The sequence below is a fragment of the Herpailurus yagouaroundi genome, unplaced genomic scaffold (genome assembly GCF_014898765.1).
Source record: "Herpailurus yagouaroundi ecotype Mexico unplaced genomic scaffold, PumYag 166, whole genome shotgun sequence".
Classification (NCBI taxonomy): domain Eukaryota; kingdom Metazoa; phylum Chordata; class Mammalia; order Carnivora; family Felidae; genus Herpailurus; species Herpailurus yagouaroundi.
The window spans coordinates 1,536,078-1,552,993 of NW_024412407.1; the positions used below are offsets into that span (position 1 = coordinate 1,536,078).

The 16,916-nt window shown below is 51.5% G+C and overlaps 1 protein-coding gene and 1 long non-coding RNA gene across 2 annotated transcripts; one reads left to right on the top strand and one right to left on the bottom strand.

Annotated features, from left to right (window-relative positions):
- Positions 1-314: 314 nt before the first annotated feature.
- HOXC13 (homeobox C13) lies at positions 315-8,338 on the bottom strand. Its single transcript, XM_040487924.1, has 2 exons — positions 7,491-8,338; positions 315-1,921 (listed from the first exon to the last, which is right to left on the bottom strand). The coding sequence occupies exons 1-2, from the start codon at positions 8,221-8,223 to the stop codon at positions 1,665-1,667; spliced, it is 990 nt and encodes a 329-aa protein (XP_040343858.1). The 5' UTR covers positions 8,224-8,338; the 3' UTR covers positions 315-1,664.
- On the top strand, positions 7,551-11,306 carry LOC121038476 (uncharacterized). Its single transcript, XR_005794374.1, has 3 exons — positions 7,551-7,662; positions 10,131-10,207; positions 10,869-11,306. It is a non-coding gene; the product is annotated as an uncharacterized LOC121038476 (long non-coding RNA).
- Positions 11,307-16,916: the final 5,610 nt, after the last annotated feature.

Below are 16,916 nucleotides of genomic sequence, written 5' to 3' on the forward strand. Positions count from 1 at the left end.
CGGAGGTCAATGGCAACGTACTTTTCTCACTCACCTGCTTCCGGGCCTTCCCAGTTGCTAATCACACCCGTTTCTTCCCAACATACACTCATCTATTCTGAGGATGGCGTTTTTCTCCTGTCTAGATCACGTCAACAACCCAAGTAACTCACTTTAGAAATGTAAGCGGAACAAAATAGGAGTTTGGAATTTACCCGGCTGGGGGTGATGTCTACACTCCTCCCCTTGCTCGCCCGGGCTGAGTCAGGGTATCAGGGATGGCCCTGACGAGCAAGCGGACAGAAGCCTCTTCAGAAGGAATCTGAGCGATAAAATCAAGGCGAAAAAAAAAAAAAGATTTTATTTTAAAAACAGGTTTGTGGGGTTCTTTTTCTTTTTGCATTCAGTACGTTGTCATTCAGACATCACAATATTATATACAGATACACACATTTTAAAAAAGCCTATTTCTGATGAACATTTCAAAAGAACACTGTTTTGTAATGCACCAGTGGGAAGGGAGAAGGTGAGGGGCCTCCCCCCCCCCTCAGCAGTGAGTTGGCCTTTGAGGAGGGAAATGTTAGGCGGTGTCTATATTAGCTGGTTAATTGGGGGCTGGTTATTTTGGCCTTCTGGAAGAAAACTGCTTTCCTCTGGACAACCAGTAAAAGTGAAAGTGTGAGGCTGTCTCCTCAGCTATTGCCTCCATGGAAGGGCAGCTGGAGAGGGGCTGTGCTGGGGGACCCACTCTCCATCCCATTGGAAGAGAAGTTTGTCCTTTCCTTAGAAAAACGTTCTGCTTCTGTGCCTGGCCTGATCCCCAGTAAAGAGAGGGAGAGGGAGAGAGGAAGGGGAGAGAAAGTGAGAGAGAGAGAGAGAGAGAGAGAGAGAGAGAGATTTAGCAGCGTGGTTGGAGTTTCCATCTCCTTGGATCTCTGCACGTTGATGGAGAGCAGAACACAGGAGGCAGTGGGGACTCCGGAGAAATTCAGCTTCCTGGTTGAAGTGGGGGCGAGCAGTTCCCCCACCGATTCCAGCTTTTGTTGAAACAGGGAAGAAAGAAAACCTACACGCTGTCTGTACTCCAATCACGATGCCAGATCCCTAACAAGTATCATTAATATTAACGCGACTTTTAAAATATGCACAGAAAATCTTAACTGGGAAATCTTGCCTAACTAAGGAGCGCGGGAGGGACTGGGAATAGGAGGAGGAACTGGGGGGGATGGTATGAGCTCACCAGGTCCTGCACCGAGGCCCCACCCTCAGGAGGGTCATCAACTTGCCTGGGCAAAGGATGAGGCAAGAATGGGGTCATTCGGGGTCCCCCAACCGTGCTTTGGTTGGAATGATCGGGCTCTGCTGCCATTAGGTTTTCTGGCAAGCCAAGGTCGAGGGCAAAGGGATGTGGAGGCAGTTAGCCTTCCTCCCACAGCCCACCCACACCCACCTCCAAAGCTGTAGAGGCTAGTAGGTCCCATCTGCATGGGGGTGGGGGTTGAGGATGGGGTGGGGAGCAGGGGGCTGCGGAGCTCGCCCTCGGATCCTCTCTGCCTCCCGCGACGCGGTTACTCTTTCTCGTTAACATTAAATATTCGTCCGCACCGGCGAAGCGTCCATCGGTGGGTTCGGTTATGGTACAAAGCGGCGACATAAATAGATGGGGCGGGTGGCCAGATGGGCGGTCAGGTGGAGTGGAGATGAGGCGCTTTCGATTTGCTGACCACCTTCTTCTCTTTGACCCGCCGGTTCTGAAACCAGATGGTGACCTGGCGCTCCGAGAGGTTCGTGGTGGCAGAGATGCGCCGGCGCTTCTCTTTGGTGATGAACTTGCTGGCCGCGTACTCCTTCTCTAGCTCCTTCAGCTGCACCTTGGTGTAGGGCACGCGTTTCTTGCGCCCTCGCCGATAGCTGCTCACCTCGGGCTGTAGGGGAACCACGTCTGGGGGGAGAGAAAGAAGGCGGGCGGCGGGAAGTGAGTCGTGTGTCTGGACCCTGGACCGACCAGGCTGTGCGCCCCAGGTTGCACCACCGTGTAGGCGCAAGGTCGCGGCAGGGATTCCAAGGGGACGGAGGGATTGCCCCCCAGTCCTTTGTGCCTCTGTTATGAGCAAGGCCACCGCTAAGGCGAGGTCACGGGTGCGTTGCCCCTAATGCCAACTTGAAAAGAGGGGAGGGGGCGCCAAAAACTTGGGAATCGAAATAAATAACATTTTCAGGCAATGTTTAAAAAATAAGTGCAAAAAAATCCATGACAAACAAAATCACAAATTTTAAAATAAACGTGGGACCAGTAGTACTGATTTTTTTCTTTTGCCTCAGGCTCCGATATGGCTCTGCACAGCACTCATTATTAGACTCCTGTACCTGTAAAAGGGTCCCTACAGATTCCACCCTGGTCTGAGGGTCTAGAGGATTGCAGGTATTCAGGAAAATTCCTCCTTCCTGCAGTTAGATTATTTGGGCAACCATTAGTATAGACTGTGTGCATTACCAGGGGGAAAATGTTCTGTTGTGTGTTTGAGGGAGAGCATGGCTGAGAGACAGCTTCGGTGGGCACAGGCCACCAAGTGGGCCTCATGCCTTTGGTCACTGCCTCTACCCTAGGAATCGGAGACCTGTACGAACAGGTAGAGAAGAAAAGTATCCAGGTGAAGCCAGCCTGCCTGGGAGCCCATCACTCTAGAAGTCCAATGTTGTGAGCCATTTAACGACATCCAAGGTAGGAGGTCCTGGACCTGAGTTGTAGGGCATCAGGCCCCTGGAGCTAAGGGGTCCACACCCCAGGGTCTGCCCACCAAAGGAAGTACCAGGAGAGACCTCTGGGCTAAAACCCACTGTTCACATAAGTCTTCTACAAAAAGAACTCAGTGCCCCTCCTCTTGCCCCTACAAGCGTCCACTCACCAAGACAGCAAATTCTGCTCCAAAGACCTCTCCTCTCCATTCCTCCAAAGTTGAGGGAAACTGTGGCCATCGCATGCAGGAACACTAACCTTAAACCCTAAGTACCTTGTTATCCCAACCACTGCTAGTTCAATTTCTTTATGCTCTGTGAATTTCCCAGGAACTAAGAACAATATATTTCACTTATATCCCCCTTCCACTCCACTGTCATCCCTGTTAATAAAAAGGTCATGGCAACACCTTCAAGGGGAAGTGGGGAGTGTGTGTGGGGGGGTACTATCTGAATAATTCACCCCTCAATTTAAGAAAAATGTCATTGTTAGACTTCTTCAGGTAAAAGCCAATGACGAGGACTGAATATTTGAGGACCGCCCCCCTTCATTCTTAGTGCCCTTTGGAAGTAGAGAGGCAGTCCAGAACATAGACACAAAGCTCTTCCTGAAATGCTTGTTCTCACCCCACCCTCATAAAACACCTTCTCTACACCATTGCCATTGGGTCTGCTCTCATCCAGGAATACTTGTCTACACAGGCTGGAAAGAGAAGAGGGTCGCAATCAAATGCAGCGGGAAATAAAGCACTCAGGAAGAATATGTGAAAAGGGGGGTTCCAATGGCCTGGTTTAGCTGTCGTCATGATGCCAATTTCTCAGGAAAATTGTTGGACTTGTCACCTGTGTCTGCCTATGTAGGAACGGGCCAAGGCTTTTTTAAAAAATCTGAAACACAAAACAACTTCACTTTCACAGAGCTCCTTTGGGTTAAAAAGGATTTTTTTTTTTGTACAAGATAATTTTTAACCATCTCTCAGCGCTCAAATCTGTTTTACTCTTACAGATGTAGCCACGATTCAGAAGATGGGTGATTCTGGGACAAGAGTAACACGAAGACAGTAAGTAGTGATACCATGAGGTATCTGTCTTAAAAAAAAAAAAATCCTTAGAACATTTTTTTCAGGTTTATTTTATTAAGCCCAACTTACAAGAGGAGGAATGTGACCCTTAGAGTGGGTAAAATGACTTAAGAAGCAGAGCCAGATTTTAAGCCGAGATTTTCTGACTCGACATCATGACGTAGTAAGTTCTGAAATGGAAATAGCCTATCTTGTACAATCCAGCTCCAAAATACCTCCTTTTCACTGGAGAGCAAAATGAGATAAAGTGGGTTTGGGTTCCTGAATTAACCAGCTAATTGTCCTTGATTTTTTATCTCATTTTCTCAAAATGCTCATAGTTACCTTCCCAATTTTGGATCCCCTAAACCCAACTCTAAATTTCTGATGAGGGTCAATCAACACGATCCTTAAAAATCCGTTTTGAAACACAGATAACTGGTCTAAATTGGTTATTTTTCTCTATAGGATGCCGAGGCTTGATTTGCCCAAGTTTTTAATGGATCTGACCAAAATGTTGGTTGTTTTGGCCTCCTGGAAAAATACGTTCAGTCTTGCCTTCTCAAAGAAGCCTCCTTTAATTGTCCGCTGTCTTGTCTGGAAAGGAATTGGGATCCACAGATGTAGAAACATCTGGAAGTTTAGACCTCGAGTTGTGTCTATGCTGCCTAAAGTAAGTAGGGGACTTGGTTATTAATTTTACGATCAGGCCTTCCCTAACCTCCCTCCAGAGCATCTACACACACACACACACACACACACACACACACACACACACCACTTCATACCTGAGGATCTAACAGACACCTTTGAAAAGCGAATAAAAATCAGATCAATGCTCAGCTCTAGCTTACTCTAGAGGTGGGTGAGATGGAGGAGCCTGTGTATGGTTCCTACTGCCCACTGGCTCTTGACCACCCACTCTTATGACAGAGGTTTGCGCCCTGTAGAGGACTTTGTCCAGCTAGGAATCCTAGCTCCTCTTCTCAACCATAATCCAAAGCTTATCAGTAGGGACTTCCAATATGACCCAAAGAACCCACTATTTCATTTTATTGGTCTCCCCTAATCCTATCTGACTCTGTCTCTCCCTGTCCTCTCTGCCCCCCACCCCCCATTCTGATTCTATCTTGGAATTTTTGCCTCTCTCTGTTTAAAAAAAAAAAAAAGTGTCTATCTCACCATAGGAAGGGGAAAAAAAAAAAGAGCAATGAAACAAGGGTCTCTATAATTGGGGGAAGGAAGAAGCCACAACACATCTTGGCCCTAATTATCTGGATCTTTCTGAACAATTGCCTCCATATCCCACACCAGCCCAGACTGCCATAGATGAGGTTTCTCAGAGCCAGAGGCGCTAAAGAGAGACAGTAGTGTTTATGCCTAGATGCTGCCGGAAAAAACCACAATTGCATAGACAGAGTTATCTGGAAATCTCACTACTTCTAAAAGATCTCTGTGTGGGTAGAAAGGTGGAGGGTGTCTGAAGATAATTTCTTTTTCATCTGCTTTTTTGCCTGGACGTCTGCACTCACTGAGATACACCAGCCTGGTTCTATTTCTCCACAGGGAGTGTGTGAGCCCATAGCTCCTGAGAAACAGTGGGTTTTATATCCATTTCCATGCCGTAATTTGCAAGTGTATTAAATCTCAATTGGGCTGTGTTTTTTTTATTTCAAAGATATTTTTCTCTAGGAGGCTATGATCAAAAAGTGTTTATTCTGAGCGGTTCCCCCCCCCCCCCGCCCCGGGAATCTTTAAGATGTATATTTTGCTCAAAGATATTTCTGAGCTTCTCTCCAATCCTTCACCCCCACCTCCCTCCACATACACAAGGATGCCAGAGTATCCTTCTCTTCACCTCTCTAAGCTAAACCCATTGCCCATTGCTCTACACCTGTGCCTCTGCCCACAGTGGGCCAGGTGGCCATCTGCTCCCCTGCCCCTTGGCCCCTTAGCATGGCCTCCCAGCTCCCCCTGCTCCAGGAATTCCTGCTGGACCCCTGTCTCCAAAGGAGTTTTCCATTTGGGTGAGATGGAGAATTAAAGGGCCGTCTCTCTGTAATACATGATTGTATACTTACATGTGAATTGCCTGTCGTCTAGAAATGTGTCATCATGTGTTTCATATTAGGTAGTTAATAACAGAAATTATTCTATAAAAATATTATGGCCAATACAGAGTCAGTAACACATGATACCAACGTACTAAAATTCTATCATCCTGCAATCTTCTGACAGCCAGAAATGGGGTGTCTAGTGTGGGTCCCACCCTGATATTCAGTTGTGTTATACTAAGTAATCTCATAATATTTGCAAGAATGTTAGTTTCTACAGTTTTTAACACCATTCAGTGATTTTTTTTTTTTTCACCATCTGCCCTTTCCCCAATCCCGGATGCAGAGGAATTTCAGGCCACCCTTAGGAGGTCTTCAGATCTATAATTCCCGGTGAAAATGTCCCTGGGCTCACATGTAGAGCTCGGGGCCCCCTTTACATAGTATGGGGAGACATTTGTGGCTTCTCTGGGCCCCCCAGGACTCCTGTAGGCAATAGAATGGAGCCAGTCAACCCTCTCCCACCAGGCTCTGCATACAACTAGAGCAGACTTAGGCTCTGGATATGTAATTTGTCAGCGCAGTGCTGAATCCTAAGCTCCTGATGTGAATTTGACAAACCTGGAACTGACATTTCTCATCTGGGGAGTGGTGAGGATTGCAGGATCCCCTCTGGTTCAGTAATAGCCTCAGTTGAAAAAAACAAAAACAAAAACAAAAACAAAACAAAACAAAACAAAACAAACAAACAAACAAACAAAAAAACCCAGGACACTGGTAAATCCCCAGCACACACAGGCAAAGACTTAGGGGTCCCTAACCCGGGCCTGGATCCCAGCTCTATCCAGCACAGGTCTTCCGTCCCCTACTTCTCATCCTCATTCACCTTTTTCTGTGTTTGAAACATAGAAAACTCTCTTTCTCCCCGACATTTGGGGGAGTCGGTGGGGGAACACCCACAGGATTTGAGCTCAGTATGCCAGAGAGGCAAAGAAAATTTTCTATCCCTGGAGAGAGATGCAAACTCCCTTTGCTCTACACCCTCTCTAGAGATTTTAGTTGGGATCCCTTCATGATCGGGACGTTCGTGGCCGAATTCTTAAATCAATGAAAGAAAATATTCTGCATTTCTTTAGAACCGGCAAATTAGACCCCTATCCAAAAAAACAAAAACAAAAAAAACCTGTCTAGTGCCTGAACGATCTTGAAAATTCAGGCGAGGTAGTTCTTATCCCCCCTCCCCCAATTTTTCGGTGAGTTGAGGGTTTTGTCCTGGTGGTTTCAGATTCCAAAGCACCCAAGGCCCACCCCACCCCCATTCCTGGCTGGAAGCGGGCTACGGGGGGCCAAGAGCCGCGCGTGAGACTGGAGCAGGCTGGGGGAGGAGGAGGCGAGCTCCCTACCAGAGCGGAGCCGGCGGCCCGGCGATCGGGCGCCTCTGATTGCTTCACTCTCGGCCGGGCAGCTCCGGGGAACGTGTCGGAGCAGATTTCTTCCCCGGCGCATTCCTCAGCGCAGCTCGCCGGGCCGGCTCCATCGGCAGCCCAGCAGAGCCGGCGCGCCGGAGCCAGACGGCGGGGGTGGCTGAGGCGCGGAGCCCCGGGGCAGGCGGGGCGGGGAGGGGTCCCTGGCGACGGCGGCGCTCGGGCCCCTTCCTTACCTGGAAAGGGAGACTTCCAGAGGTGGGCGGACTGCGACTGCTCCTTGGAGCAATACACCTGACTGTCCCAGCCGTTGGAGAGAGCCCAATGCTGGTAGCCTTCGACGGGGATGAGCGCGTCGTGACGCGGCTCTGGGTGCCCGCTGATCCCAGGCACCACCGACACGTCCAGGTAGCCGGGCATCGCCTGGTAGGAGCTGGCGAAGCTGGGGTAGAAGGCGAACTCCTTGGCCCTGGAGGACAGGTCGTCACCCGGCAGGGCGCCCGATGGCTCCGGGTATTTATCACCCGGGTGGTAGGCGCAAGGCTTTTGCTGCAGGTTCACGTTGTGCGACAGGCGGCAGCCGTAGTAGCTGCCACCGAACGGGTAGCCGTAGCCCAGGGTGGCGCTGGACGAGGTGGGGGGCGCCGGCGGCGGGGCGCACTGGCGCGCAGCCTCTGGGGCCGGGATGTCCGTGTAGACGGCGCCCTGTGGGGCGCCCAGGGGAGCCGGCGGGCGGCCCAGCACGGGGTGCGGAAGCAGGTCGCGGCAGTGGCTGGCCGGGCAGCTGCTGCCCAGCCCGTCCATGCTGGGGGCTTTGCCGGGGCTCGCTCCGCTGCAGCCGCCCCCCGCGCCGCCCGCGCCGCCGCCTCCCCCGCCGCCTCCTCCGCTGCCGCTCTCCGCCGCGCTGTCCTCATAGACGTACATAAGGCTCTCCGGCCAGCGCGGATGCAGGAGCAGCGAAGTCGTCATGACATGATCTGCTCGAGCTTTTTAAAAACTCCACTTGCCAGAGGCTGCGAGCTAGGGAGACACCTCGCTCTCTTTTCCCCTCCCCCATCCCTCCTCCCTTCCCTCCCTTCCCCTCCCCTCCTCCTCCGGGTGCTTCCACCTCCCTCCCCACAGTCCCTCTACGCATGCGGGGACACTTCATTAAGAAATCCGCCGTCTCCCGCCCGACTCCCCTCTGCACCCCTCCCGCGCCCGTGTGACGCGACCGGTGCACGTGACGCCGGAGCCAGGTCTCCTGGGGTTCCCACCCCTGGCGGTGGGGCGGGGCAAAGGGAAACTGGTCTCTGCTGATTGGCTCTCAGGAGGGGCAAAGAGGAGGGAGCTGGGAGATTTAAAGGGACAGGGCAACGCCCCCCTGGCAGGCCCGAGGGAGGGAGAGGGAGGAGGGGGAGGCTGAATTTGGCCGACGCAAAGGGGTCTGGAGACGCTAGGACTGTTCCTGGGCGCCTCCCTCTAGGTTTAGGTTTAGATCGTCTGTGGGGAAGACCGACCCCCACCCCCCCAAAAAAAAACGATCCCTGGGACTGGATTGGGGTTGGGGCTAAGGATAGGGGAGAAACTGATTTTTTTCCTCTCTCAATAAATACACTAGACAGGCGGAAGCGCGCGGGCAAGGCGTGGGGAGCCCTGGTTCTGGTCCTGGCATAATCCCCTGGAGCTCAGGGACGGAAAGAACCTGACACCGCGCACCGAGACTTTGGTGTCGGGATTGTATTTCCACTTCCGACTTTCAGCCACTTTCCCCAAAGCCCGGGTTGTCCGAGAGGGACCCTTTCGGCGCCTTGACCGCAGGGCAGAGAGGGCTGGGAGGATGTGATAGCCCCAACCCACGACACAGACACACACACACACACCACTACATGGAGGGGGTGGAGGGATGCTCTCAGGGAAAATGGAGAAAGAATGAAGGGAGGAAACTGAGGGCAATAGAATAGACTGATATTTCAATGTACAATAGAAATAAACAGCCTCAGAGAGATTTTCAAAGAAAAGGGCAGGGGCGTGGGGGGTAGGGAGTGGGGGAAAGATACGGTCGAGAAAAGCTAAAAAGCCCGTGATGAGAAGAGCAAGCACTCTCAGATCGGTGTACAAAAGGAAACGTGGAAAGCGAGACAGGCGGCGGAGCTGCCCCTTTAGAGGCACAACTCAGTAAGACCCCAGAAGGACCGACCTAAGCCCCGGGGCCCCGTCTCCGCCCTCCGTGGCCTGGGCTGATCGGCCTAAGAAGGCCGAGGGGCAGAGCCAGGATCAACACAGTTCTCAGCTGGACAACGCCAAGTTTAGCTCCCACCGCTTTCTTGGGGTCGCTCCTTTTTAGTGTGGAGTGTCTTCATGTTTAAAAATTGCCCCCTATTTCAAAGAAAAAATTAGTACCAACTTCCTGGGTCCCCCCCCCCGCAAAAGCTCCCCTCCTCCTTCCCAGTCTCCAGACTTGGGTTTCCTATGCCTAATTTAGCTCATCAGTAGAGTCACCCCTTTCCAGAGCGCATCTCCGTGGAATTGAGCCAAGTTTCCTTTCAGCACAGGGCCTCCCTGAGGAGAAGAGGTAATAAAGAGAGAGAGGAAAAGAGGGGAGAGGGGCTGCAGCATCTCCCTCTTCCCTGCCACTGCCACAGATTTTAAATGCTGGGTGCTCCTGTCCAGACAGCACACAAGCGGGGGCCGCGCGGTAGCCCCAGGCTAGTCCGGACCCACTGGATCCCTCAAACCTGAGAGCAGATGCCAGGTTTGTACTGAGATCTGGCCCACTGGCCGCCTCCTTTCTCCCTGTAAGGGGAAGGTGGTATTTGACGATGGAGAGCGCCCTGGGGTCGGTGAGTTAGGATGAGAACCGACTAATCTTCATCAGTGTGATCTTCCTCCGGCAGGGTCACGTCAGGGACTGAAAAACAGGCTTTGGGCCGGGCTGGCAGGAGGAGGAAAAGACAGGAGGGAGGCTTGAAACGTAAGCTGCCTTCGCTTGAAAGTGTGTTGAGGGCAAGGATGGTGGAGGGAGAGGAGGGGAGCCAGGGGAAGGTGGGGTCTCGCTGAGAGCCGGCTTTAGGCTAGGAATCTGGCTCCCCTGCCTCAGGGTCCAAGGTCAAGGTAAAAGTAGGAGAGCAAACAGGGTCTGGCCAGTCTAGACTGGGTCGTGTGACCTTGGCCCCCCGTCGGCCTGCTGCCTTGCTGCTGTAGGTGGGTGGTGAGGAGGCCTGCCGGCTGGCAGCCGCAGGTGTGGAGGTAGCGCGGAGACCCAGGCTTCTCCTCCTGTGAAGTGCTGGGTCCCGTGGAGAACCCGGAGCTACGTGGACCGGGCTCTGCGGGGCCGCCAGGAGAAACAAAGCGCCTGAACCGCCCACCCCATTCCTGGGGCTCCCTCCCCAGTCCAGGAATGCTCTAGCTCAACGCCAGCCGCTCTTCCGCGGACCCGGACCCAAAGACACGCTTCCCCCAGCCTTTGGGAGTAGGGGGCAGAAGGGTGGGAAGGATGTGGGTGCAGGGCGGCCCAGCAATAAATAAAATTAATAGTATGTTCTTTTCCAGGTTTATGTAAGGACATTAACTGTTCCTATTGCAGTGAGATATAGATTTAATTAACCCGGCAATTTTACAATTCCATTTATTAGGGGCACGATGCGGCCAAATTTTGGCGACGAGAGGAGAGGCAACCAAAGTCTCCTTCATCAAGAAGACCAGCCAAAGAAGATGTAGCCCCCCCCCCAAGAGATCTGGGGGTGTGGGAAGGCTGGAGGAAGAGAAAGTCTAGGGCTACGGGGGTTCAAAGCGTCCGGAGAAGTGTCCGCATACTCTGAACCATTCCCGGCTCTTTCGCTGGGTTCCCGAAGACATTTCGCGCCTGAAACTGGTTCCACGACAGGGGCGCGTCGGGAGCGGGGAGGGAGGCGGCTGTGCAGGCGCCTTCGGGCGGGCGGTGAAAAGTAAAGCCTGGTTGGTTAATTAACTTTAAGCCTGGGGTCGCTTCTCCCTCCTCCCCCGAAAAAAAAAAATGTGGATCTCGCTGAGACACAAATAAAACCAAATTAAACACTCCAGGAGAATGTGCACCACTGGAAACGTAGTAATTACATCTCCGAGGCGATCCCGCCCTAGAAAGCCGGGCGCTGAAACCCTCGGCCCGGCGCTCGCCAACCCGCGCCCCCCCCCCCCCCAGTCGCACCGCCACACCTCGCCCGCCGGGCCGCGTGGATGGGGCGATGGAGCTGGACTGTGGAGGAAGTTTAGAGGAAATCAAGAGAAAGGAAAAGAAATGTGACTCCTCCGTCTCTCGCCGAGCTGCCGGTGTGGGAGTAAAGATGGAGCGTTTCATTAAATCAAAGGCAAATGGAAAATAGCCCCTCGGCCCCCGTCGGGAAGACCGGGTTCCGCTCTGGGGCTCCGCTCTGGGGCCCCTTTCTCAAAGGGACTTTTTTTTTTTTTTTTTTTTTTTTTTTTTTTGTCAGGGCTGGGCGGCGGAGCCACTCTGTCCTCTGCTTCCTCTGGAGACTGAGTTCCAGGCTCAGCTCAACTCTGAAATTCTTCTTTTCTAAGTCTCTAACATACGAAAGAGATATTCAGTGTGCCTTCTCAGTCAAAGTGCGTGCGTGTGTGTGTGCGCGCGTGCGTGTGTGTGTGTGCGTGTGTGCGTGTGTGTGTGTGTGTGTGTGTTTGCTCCAGGCCCGTGGATTTGGGTCCGTGTGCAGGCTGTATGCACTGTTCCAGCTCATGCCCTTGTGGACACAACCCAATGTGTTCGTGAAGACACCTAGCTCTGGCCAAAATTCTCTGTATGCAAATAATGCTCTCTACTGGTCTGTTTCTCTCTCCCTATACATATTTCATTTGCATGCCCATCCTAGCTACCTACGCCTCCCCCAGGAAAACACTAGGAAAATGAAGAGGCAGATGTTTGTGCCTTTCTGAAGTTGAGGCTGGAATTCCTGGCCCACTGTATTAAAGACAAAGTCCGAGGTGTAAGCTGGCAGTGCCTGCGGCAGGAGGATGCAAGCTTCAAGGGCACATTTGAGCGCTGGGTGTAGCTTAAATGCCAGGCTGGGGAGCAGGGGGAAAGGAATGAAGTTGACGTGTCCCCTGTTCCCAGATTCTTCTTTCTGGAAAGTACACCTCAGTTGATTCCCCTTTCTTTTCCCCTTAATTTCCTCTGTTTCTTTCATATATTCCCCAGGATTAAAAAAAAAAACAAAAAACTTGAAGCTCTTAAGCTCCTGCCCCCCCCCCCGTTTTTTTTTTTTTTTATGGGAGAAATTCCAGTTTAAAAAAAGGAGGGGGTGGGTTGAGGCTGCTGGAGAACAAAGAGCCTCACCACCATGGGGTCTGGATTCTGGCCCAGACTTGGGGCCTTGGTGGGCGGGCATAGTTTGGGGGGCCGTTTCCTGTCCAGAACACGGGCTGGGCTGCAGAATGGAAAAGGAGATTTGTGGATGACAGAGGACATAGGGCTTGAACTATCCAGGAAAGAAAGGGATGTTCTGGATGGAGAGGCCACATACAGGAAGGGTTTGGGGAGTCAGAGAAGGCCTATGGGAAGGCACCCCTAAGTGTGTGTCTGAGTGAGACACATGCAGAGAAAATTCCTGGTGGGTTGCAAAGGTGAAGCAGGTGAAGAAGGAAAGAAAAGTGACTGACCCTGAAGCTCCCTGGCCCAGCCCAGTCTTCTCCTCTCCTTTTTCCCTCCACCTCTCTGGGCTCTGGAAGGTTTGGGATGACCCAAGGAGTATGGAGACACAGATGCCACCTCCCGGGCACCTGGATCCTTCTGGAACCTCCTCTACTTTATTTTTTCCACCCCCACTGCCTGGCCTCAGAAAAGGGCCACCCAGACCTCTCCTCCCAGTATGGGAACTCACCTCCTGGACAGTGGCTTCCATCCTGGTATCTTCCATTTCTATTCTCCCTCCCTGGGCCCCCAGCTTGAGGGAAGATGAGACCAAGATGGCCGAGCATCACTTTGCTCCTAGTTTCTGGGTTTTCCATTCTCAGACCCAACCTTGCCTTGCTCAAGACCCCATTCACTTCCCTCTTTTAGACATGAGGGAAATCCACTCCCTTCTGCTGCCAACTTAAGACCTGTGGTGATGGCCCCGAGTTTGGGGAGCCGTATCAAACATTCCTGTCTGGTCCTGCAAGGATCCACACAGGAGTTCGGGTTCAAGCTGTTATCACCGATCTTTTCCTGGATTCTCCTCCAGCCTGCCCACAATTGTAGACCCTTCCTGGTGGTGCACTGGAGTGGGTAGGGAGATCAGCCCTGTCCGTGGAGAACTGGCAGGAAACCTCCTCCAATGGCCTCCGGGGTCCCTACCCCAGCCCTCTTTCTTCCACTGCTTCCCAGGCCCTGCCCTCCCAGCCTGGGCAAGCTCATCTCAGAACCCCTTCCCAGCCCTCCTCATCTTCTCCTTCCCTAGCGTCATCTCCTTTCTAATCTTCATCCCTCCTACTCCCTTTTCTCTTTCAGCAACATCTCAGCCTGTCACTTGCCCTCTCCTCACCTTCCGCCAACAAAAGACATTCAGAGAATTAACATGGAGTTAAGAAATTCACAAAGTATCTCCTTCCCCTTCTTGCCTCCCCAGAGCCTCTACCCCTACCCCATCCTCTGTTGTGGGAGAGAGCCCTCTGTGCCCATCCCCTCCCCCCCAAACACTTCCCCCTTTTAGGAAGCCCTTCAGAAACAGACAAATAAAATCTCTCCTGGTTTTAGGGCCTGTCTGCGAGGGAAGTCCAAGTTCATTTTCAAGTTAGACAAGGGAGTGAGGGGGGTGGGGAAGAGGTGGAGGAGTGTTTGCTGGGAGCTGGGTTTGGCTTTCTTGCCGAGATCTAACAAAGGCCCCTTTTGGTCAGAAAGCCAACACACCGAATGCTTGGAAAAGGCATTTATCACTTTCAATAATTTCCGCCATCTTTTAGGGTTTAGATTTGGGGCTTCTAGAAAGGAGGTTGACCAGTCTCTCTCCCTCTCTCTCTTTCTGTCTGTCTGTCTAATTTCCAGTTACTTTAAAAGAAGCTATGCAGAAGCTATAATTTTTTTCCCCTCAGGACAAGGAGGGGTTGTGGACCCCAACACATCATTCTTCTGTGTCAAAGTGGACTGTTAAACCTGTCCCAAAGAATGACAAAATATAAAAGAGCTGAAAGGTTAGACATTTAACCTCTAACTAGGTGACAGACCCCCTTAATGCCACCGCTGGGAAGCGGAATATGGTGGAACCCTAAGAGGCAGATGGCAGAGGGTACATGTACATTTTATCAGGAGGAAGGGGGGAAATTCCACCCTAAATGGATTACAGCCTCATTCTCCACATGACCAGACACTTTCAGAAGCCACAGAAGAACATAGAGTCTCATCATTCTAATTTGAAAAGAATCAAGCAGGAGACAAGTAACTAAAGGACCTTCAGAAGATGCTTTATCAAAAGAAAGAAAATGTAATTTCGCCCATCTCCAACAAAGATGGAAGTGAAGACCCAAGGACTCAACAAAAGGGGCAGGGTGGGGGGAATAAACCACTCTTGGACAAAATAGCCAACCTTGCCTGAGATCTGTGGCGCAGAAAGGCAGGAGGGAGTTTGAGTGTCTGGGTCCTTGGAGCAAGATTCCAACTGGTGGTAATTAATTCAATCTTCCTGAAAAGATGTAATGTGGTGCAGTTTTAGTGACTGGTGGGCAACTATCGCTAGGATGATATCCTTGGGGAGAGTCTGCTAGACTTCCCTTCCCTCACTGCCTCCTCCCTCTCACCCAAATTTCCCTTCCCTCGGGAAGTATTTTAGGATCACTTTTTTTTTCTCTCTCTTAGTTGTGGTGTTGCCTTGTACATTCAGCAAAGTTGATGAAATCTAAAGAACCAGAAAGAACAGGAACATCCATTTTCTCTCTTCCCCAAAATTACCACACTTACTTGCATAGTCAGGGAAAAGTTAACTCCAATAAGAAGAAATAGCTTTCAAGGCAAAGAGACCACCCCATGCTCCTCATACTTGGTGAACTTCAGTATTTCCAGGGAGTCTGATTGTTGAGTCCTGGCTTTTGGACACTACTGGACAGTTAGTGCCCGTGCTGGGGAACATGTGTTGTGATGGGTGTGTATAGTGCTTGTATAGCATGGAGACATTTACGGGTTAGTCATGACAGGGGTGCCAGTTGGGGCGGACTGATGGAGTGGGTAGGGGTTAAAGGAAAGGACATGAGCTTGGGGAGACTCTGTGGACCCACCAACTCCAACTGTCCCCAGAGGTGGCCTTCCCTCCTTCCCCTAAGCCACCATAAACAAATGGATGTGACAAAAGACCATCCTCAAGGTTTGCAGAGATGCTTTCTTAAGGCATGGGGAGGGAAGGACTTGTGCAATTCCTTGCCTACTCTGAAGCCTTAGGAAGATCCTTTTCTGCCAGCATCTGTGTTGTGACTTAAAATACTTGCAACTCTCTTTTCAATGCTTGGCTTATTAATGAATTTCCCTCCAAAGAAGTAATACAGATTTATTTATCTCTCCTCTATTATGGACCTATCATCTTCAGACAAGTAAGCACATAATAGATGCTTTGTTAGGTGTCGAGGGAACTTTAGATAAATATTAACACAAGATATGTGCCCTCAGATACCCCTATCCAGATAATTAAGTAATCTTTGTAAAAACTTTGAAAATATTTCCCTCGATTATGAAACATAGTCACGTTTAATTTTTAAAATATGAAGCCTTTAATTGTCTTTATACCCATGCTGATATGTGTGTCTGGGAATGACCTACGGTTTTGTGGATAAAGATATACGTGGGCACAGACCTGTTTATTAATTCACGTCCACCGGTGTTTTCTCTGATGCAGCTAGCTATTAAGGGGAAATGGTATTCAAGCACATGTAAGGCATAAACGCTTTTTTGCAATTTTATTTTTAAGAGGGAATAAAGACACCAGGTGTGAGGCTATCCAGGAGCAACTTCGCAGTGTGTGATTCTCAGATCCGTCCCCCACCCCTCCCCAGCTATCGCTTAGCGGAATTCCACGCCTGCGGGAAACCAAGTTGCCCTCTCGCCAAACTTGGCAGAATCCTGGCGTTGACAGGGTTCCTTCAGCGCATTTTTTTTTCCCCCTCTGCACAGATTTTAGGAGATTCGGGTCACTTCCGGAGCCTGGATGGTGAGTCCCCTCGGCCGGCCGGAGCAGTCACGGCCGCCTGCCTCCGCCAGGAGCCCGGCGCCAAGCCTCTGACTCCTTTCCCTTTTCTCTCTGGATTGCTCCCAAGACCTGGAGAGTTCCTTGGTTTCTTTTAACAGGCTGGTTTGGGGGGGGGGGGTGTTGTTGTTTTGCATGTAGTAATTATTGAGTATTTGATTTCACTAACTCTGGCCAAGCTGAAGCTTGGCGAACGCCGCTTGCACACAGGACAATAAATGGCCGACATGGGAGGACCGCGGGATGAGCGCCCGCATCGGGAAGCGCCCCCTCCACTCGCCGCCGCCGGTCGGCCCCGCAATCCCGAGGGATGCACTTGCGTGCACTCGGTGGGCACCGATGGCTGAGCGCACAGGTGGGTACGTTCATTCGTGGCTACGGCAGACTAACCAGGTTGCTGAGAGCTCTGGGCGTGGGGGGAGGCGTGGGCTTACCCAGTGCCTGGCCGTTCCCGGGAGTGCTTGAGTGAGCCTTGTGTTGGGGAGG

What these genes read in the sequence shown, in the direction of transcription:
- HOXC13 (XM_040487924.1), bottom strand. Translation starts at nt 8,223, where the DNA reads ATGACGACTTCGCTGCTCCTGCATCCGCGCTGGCCGGAGAGCCTTATG. An exon ending in CTGGAAGTCTCCCTTTCCAG is followed by an intron (nt 1,922 to 7,490) that starts GTAAGGAAGGGG and finishes CTCTCCCCCCAG; the next exon opens with ACGTGGTTCCCCTACAGCCC.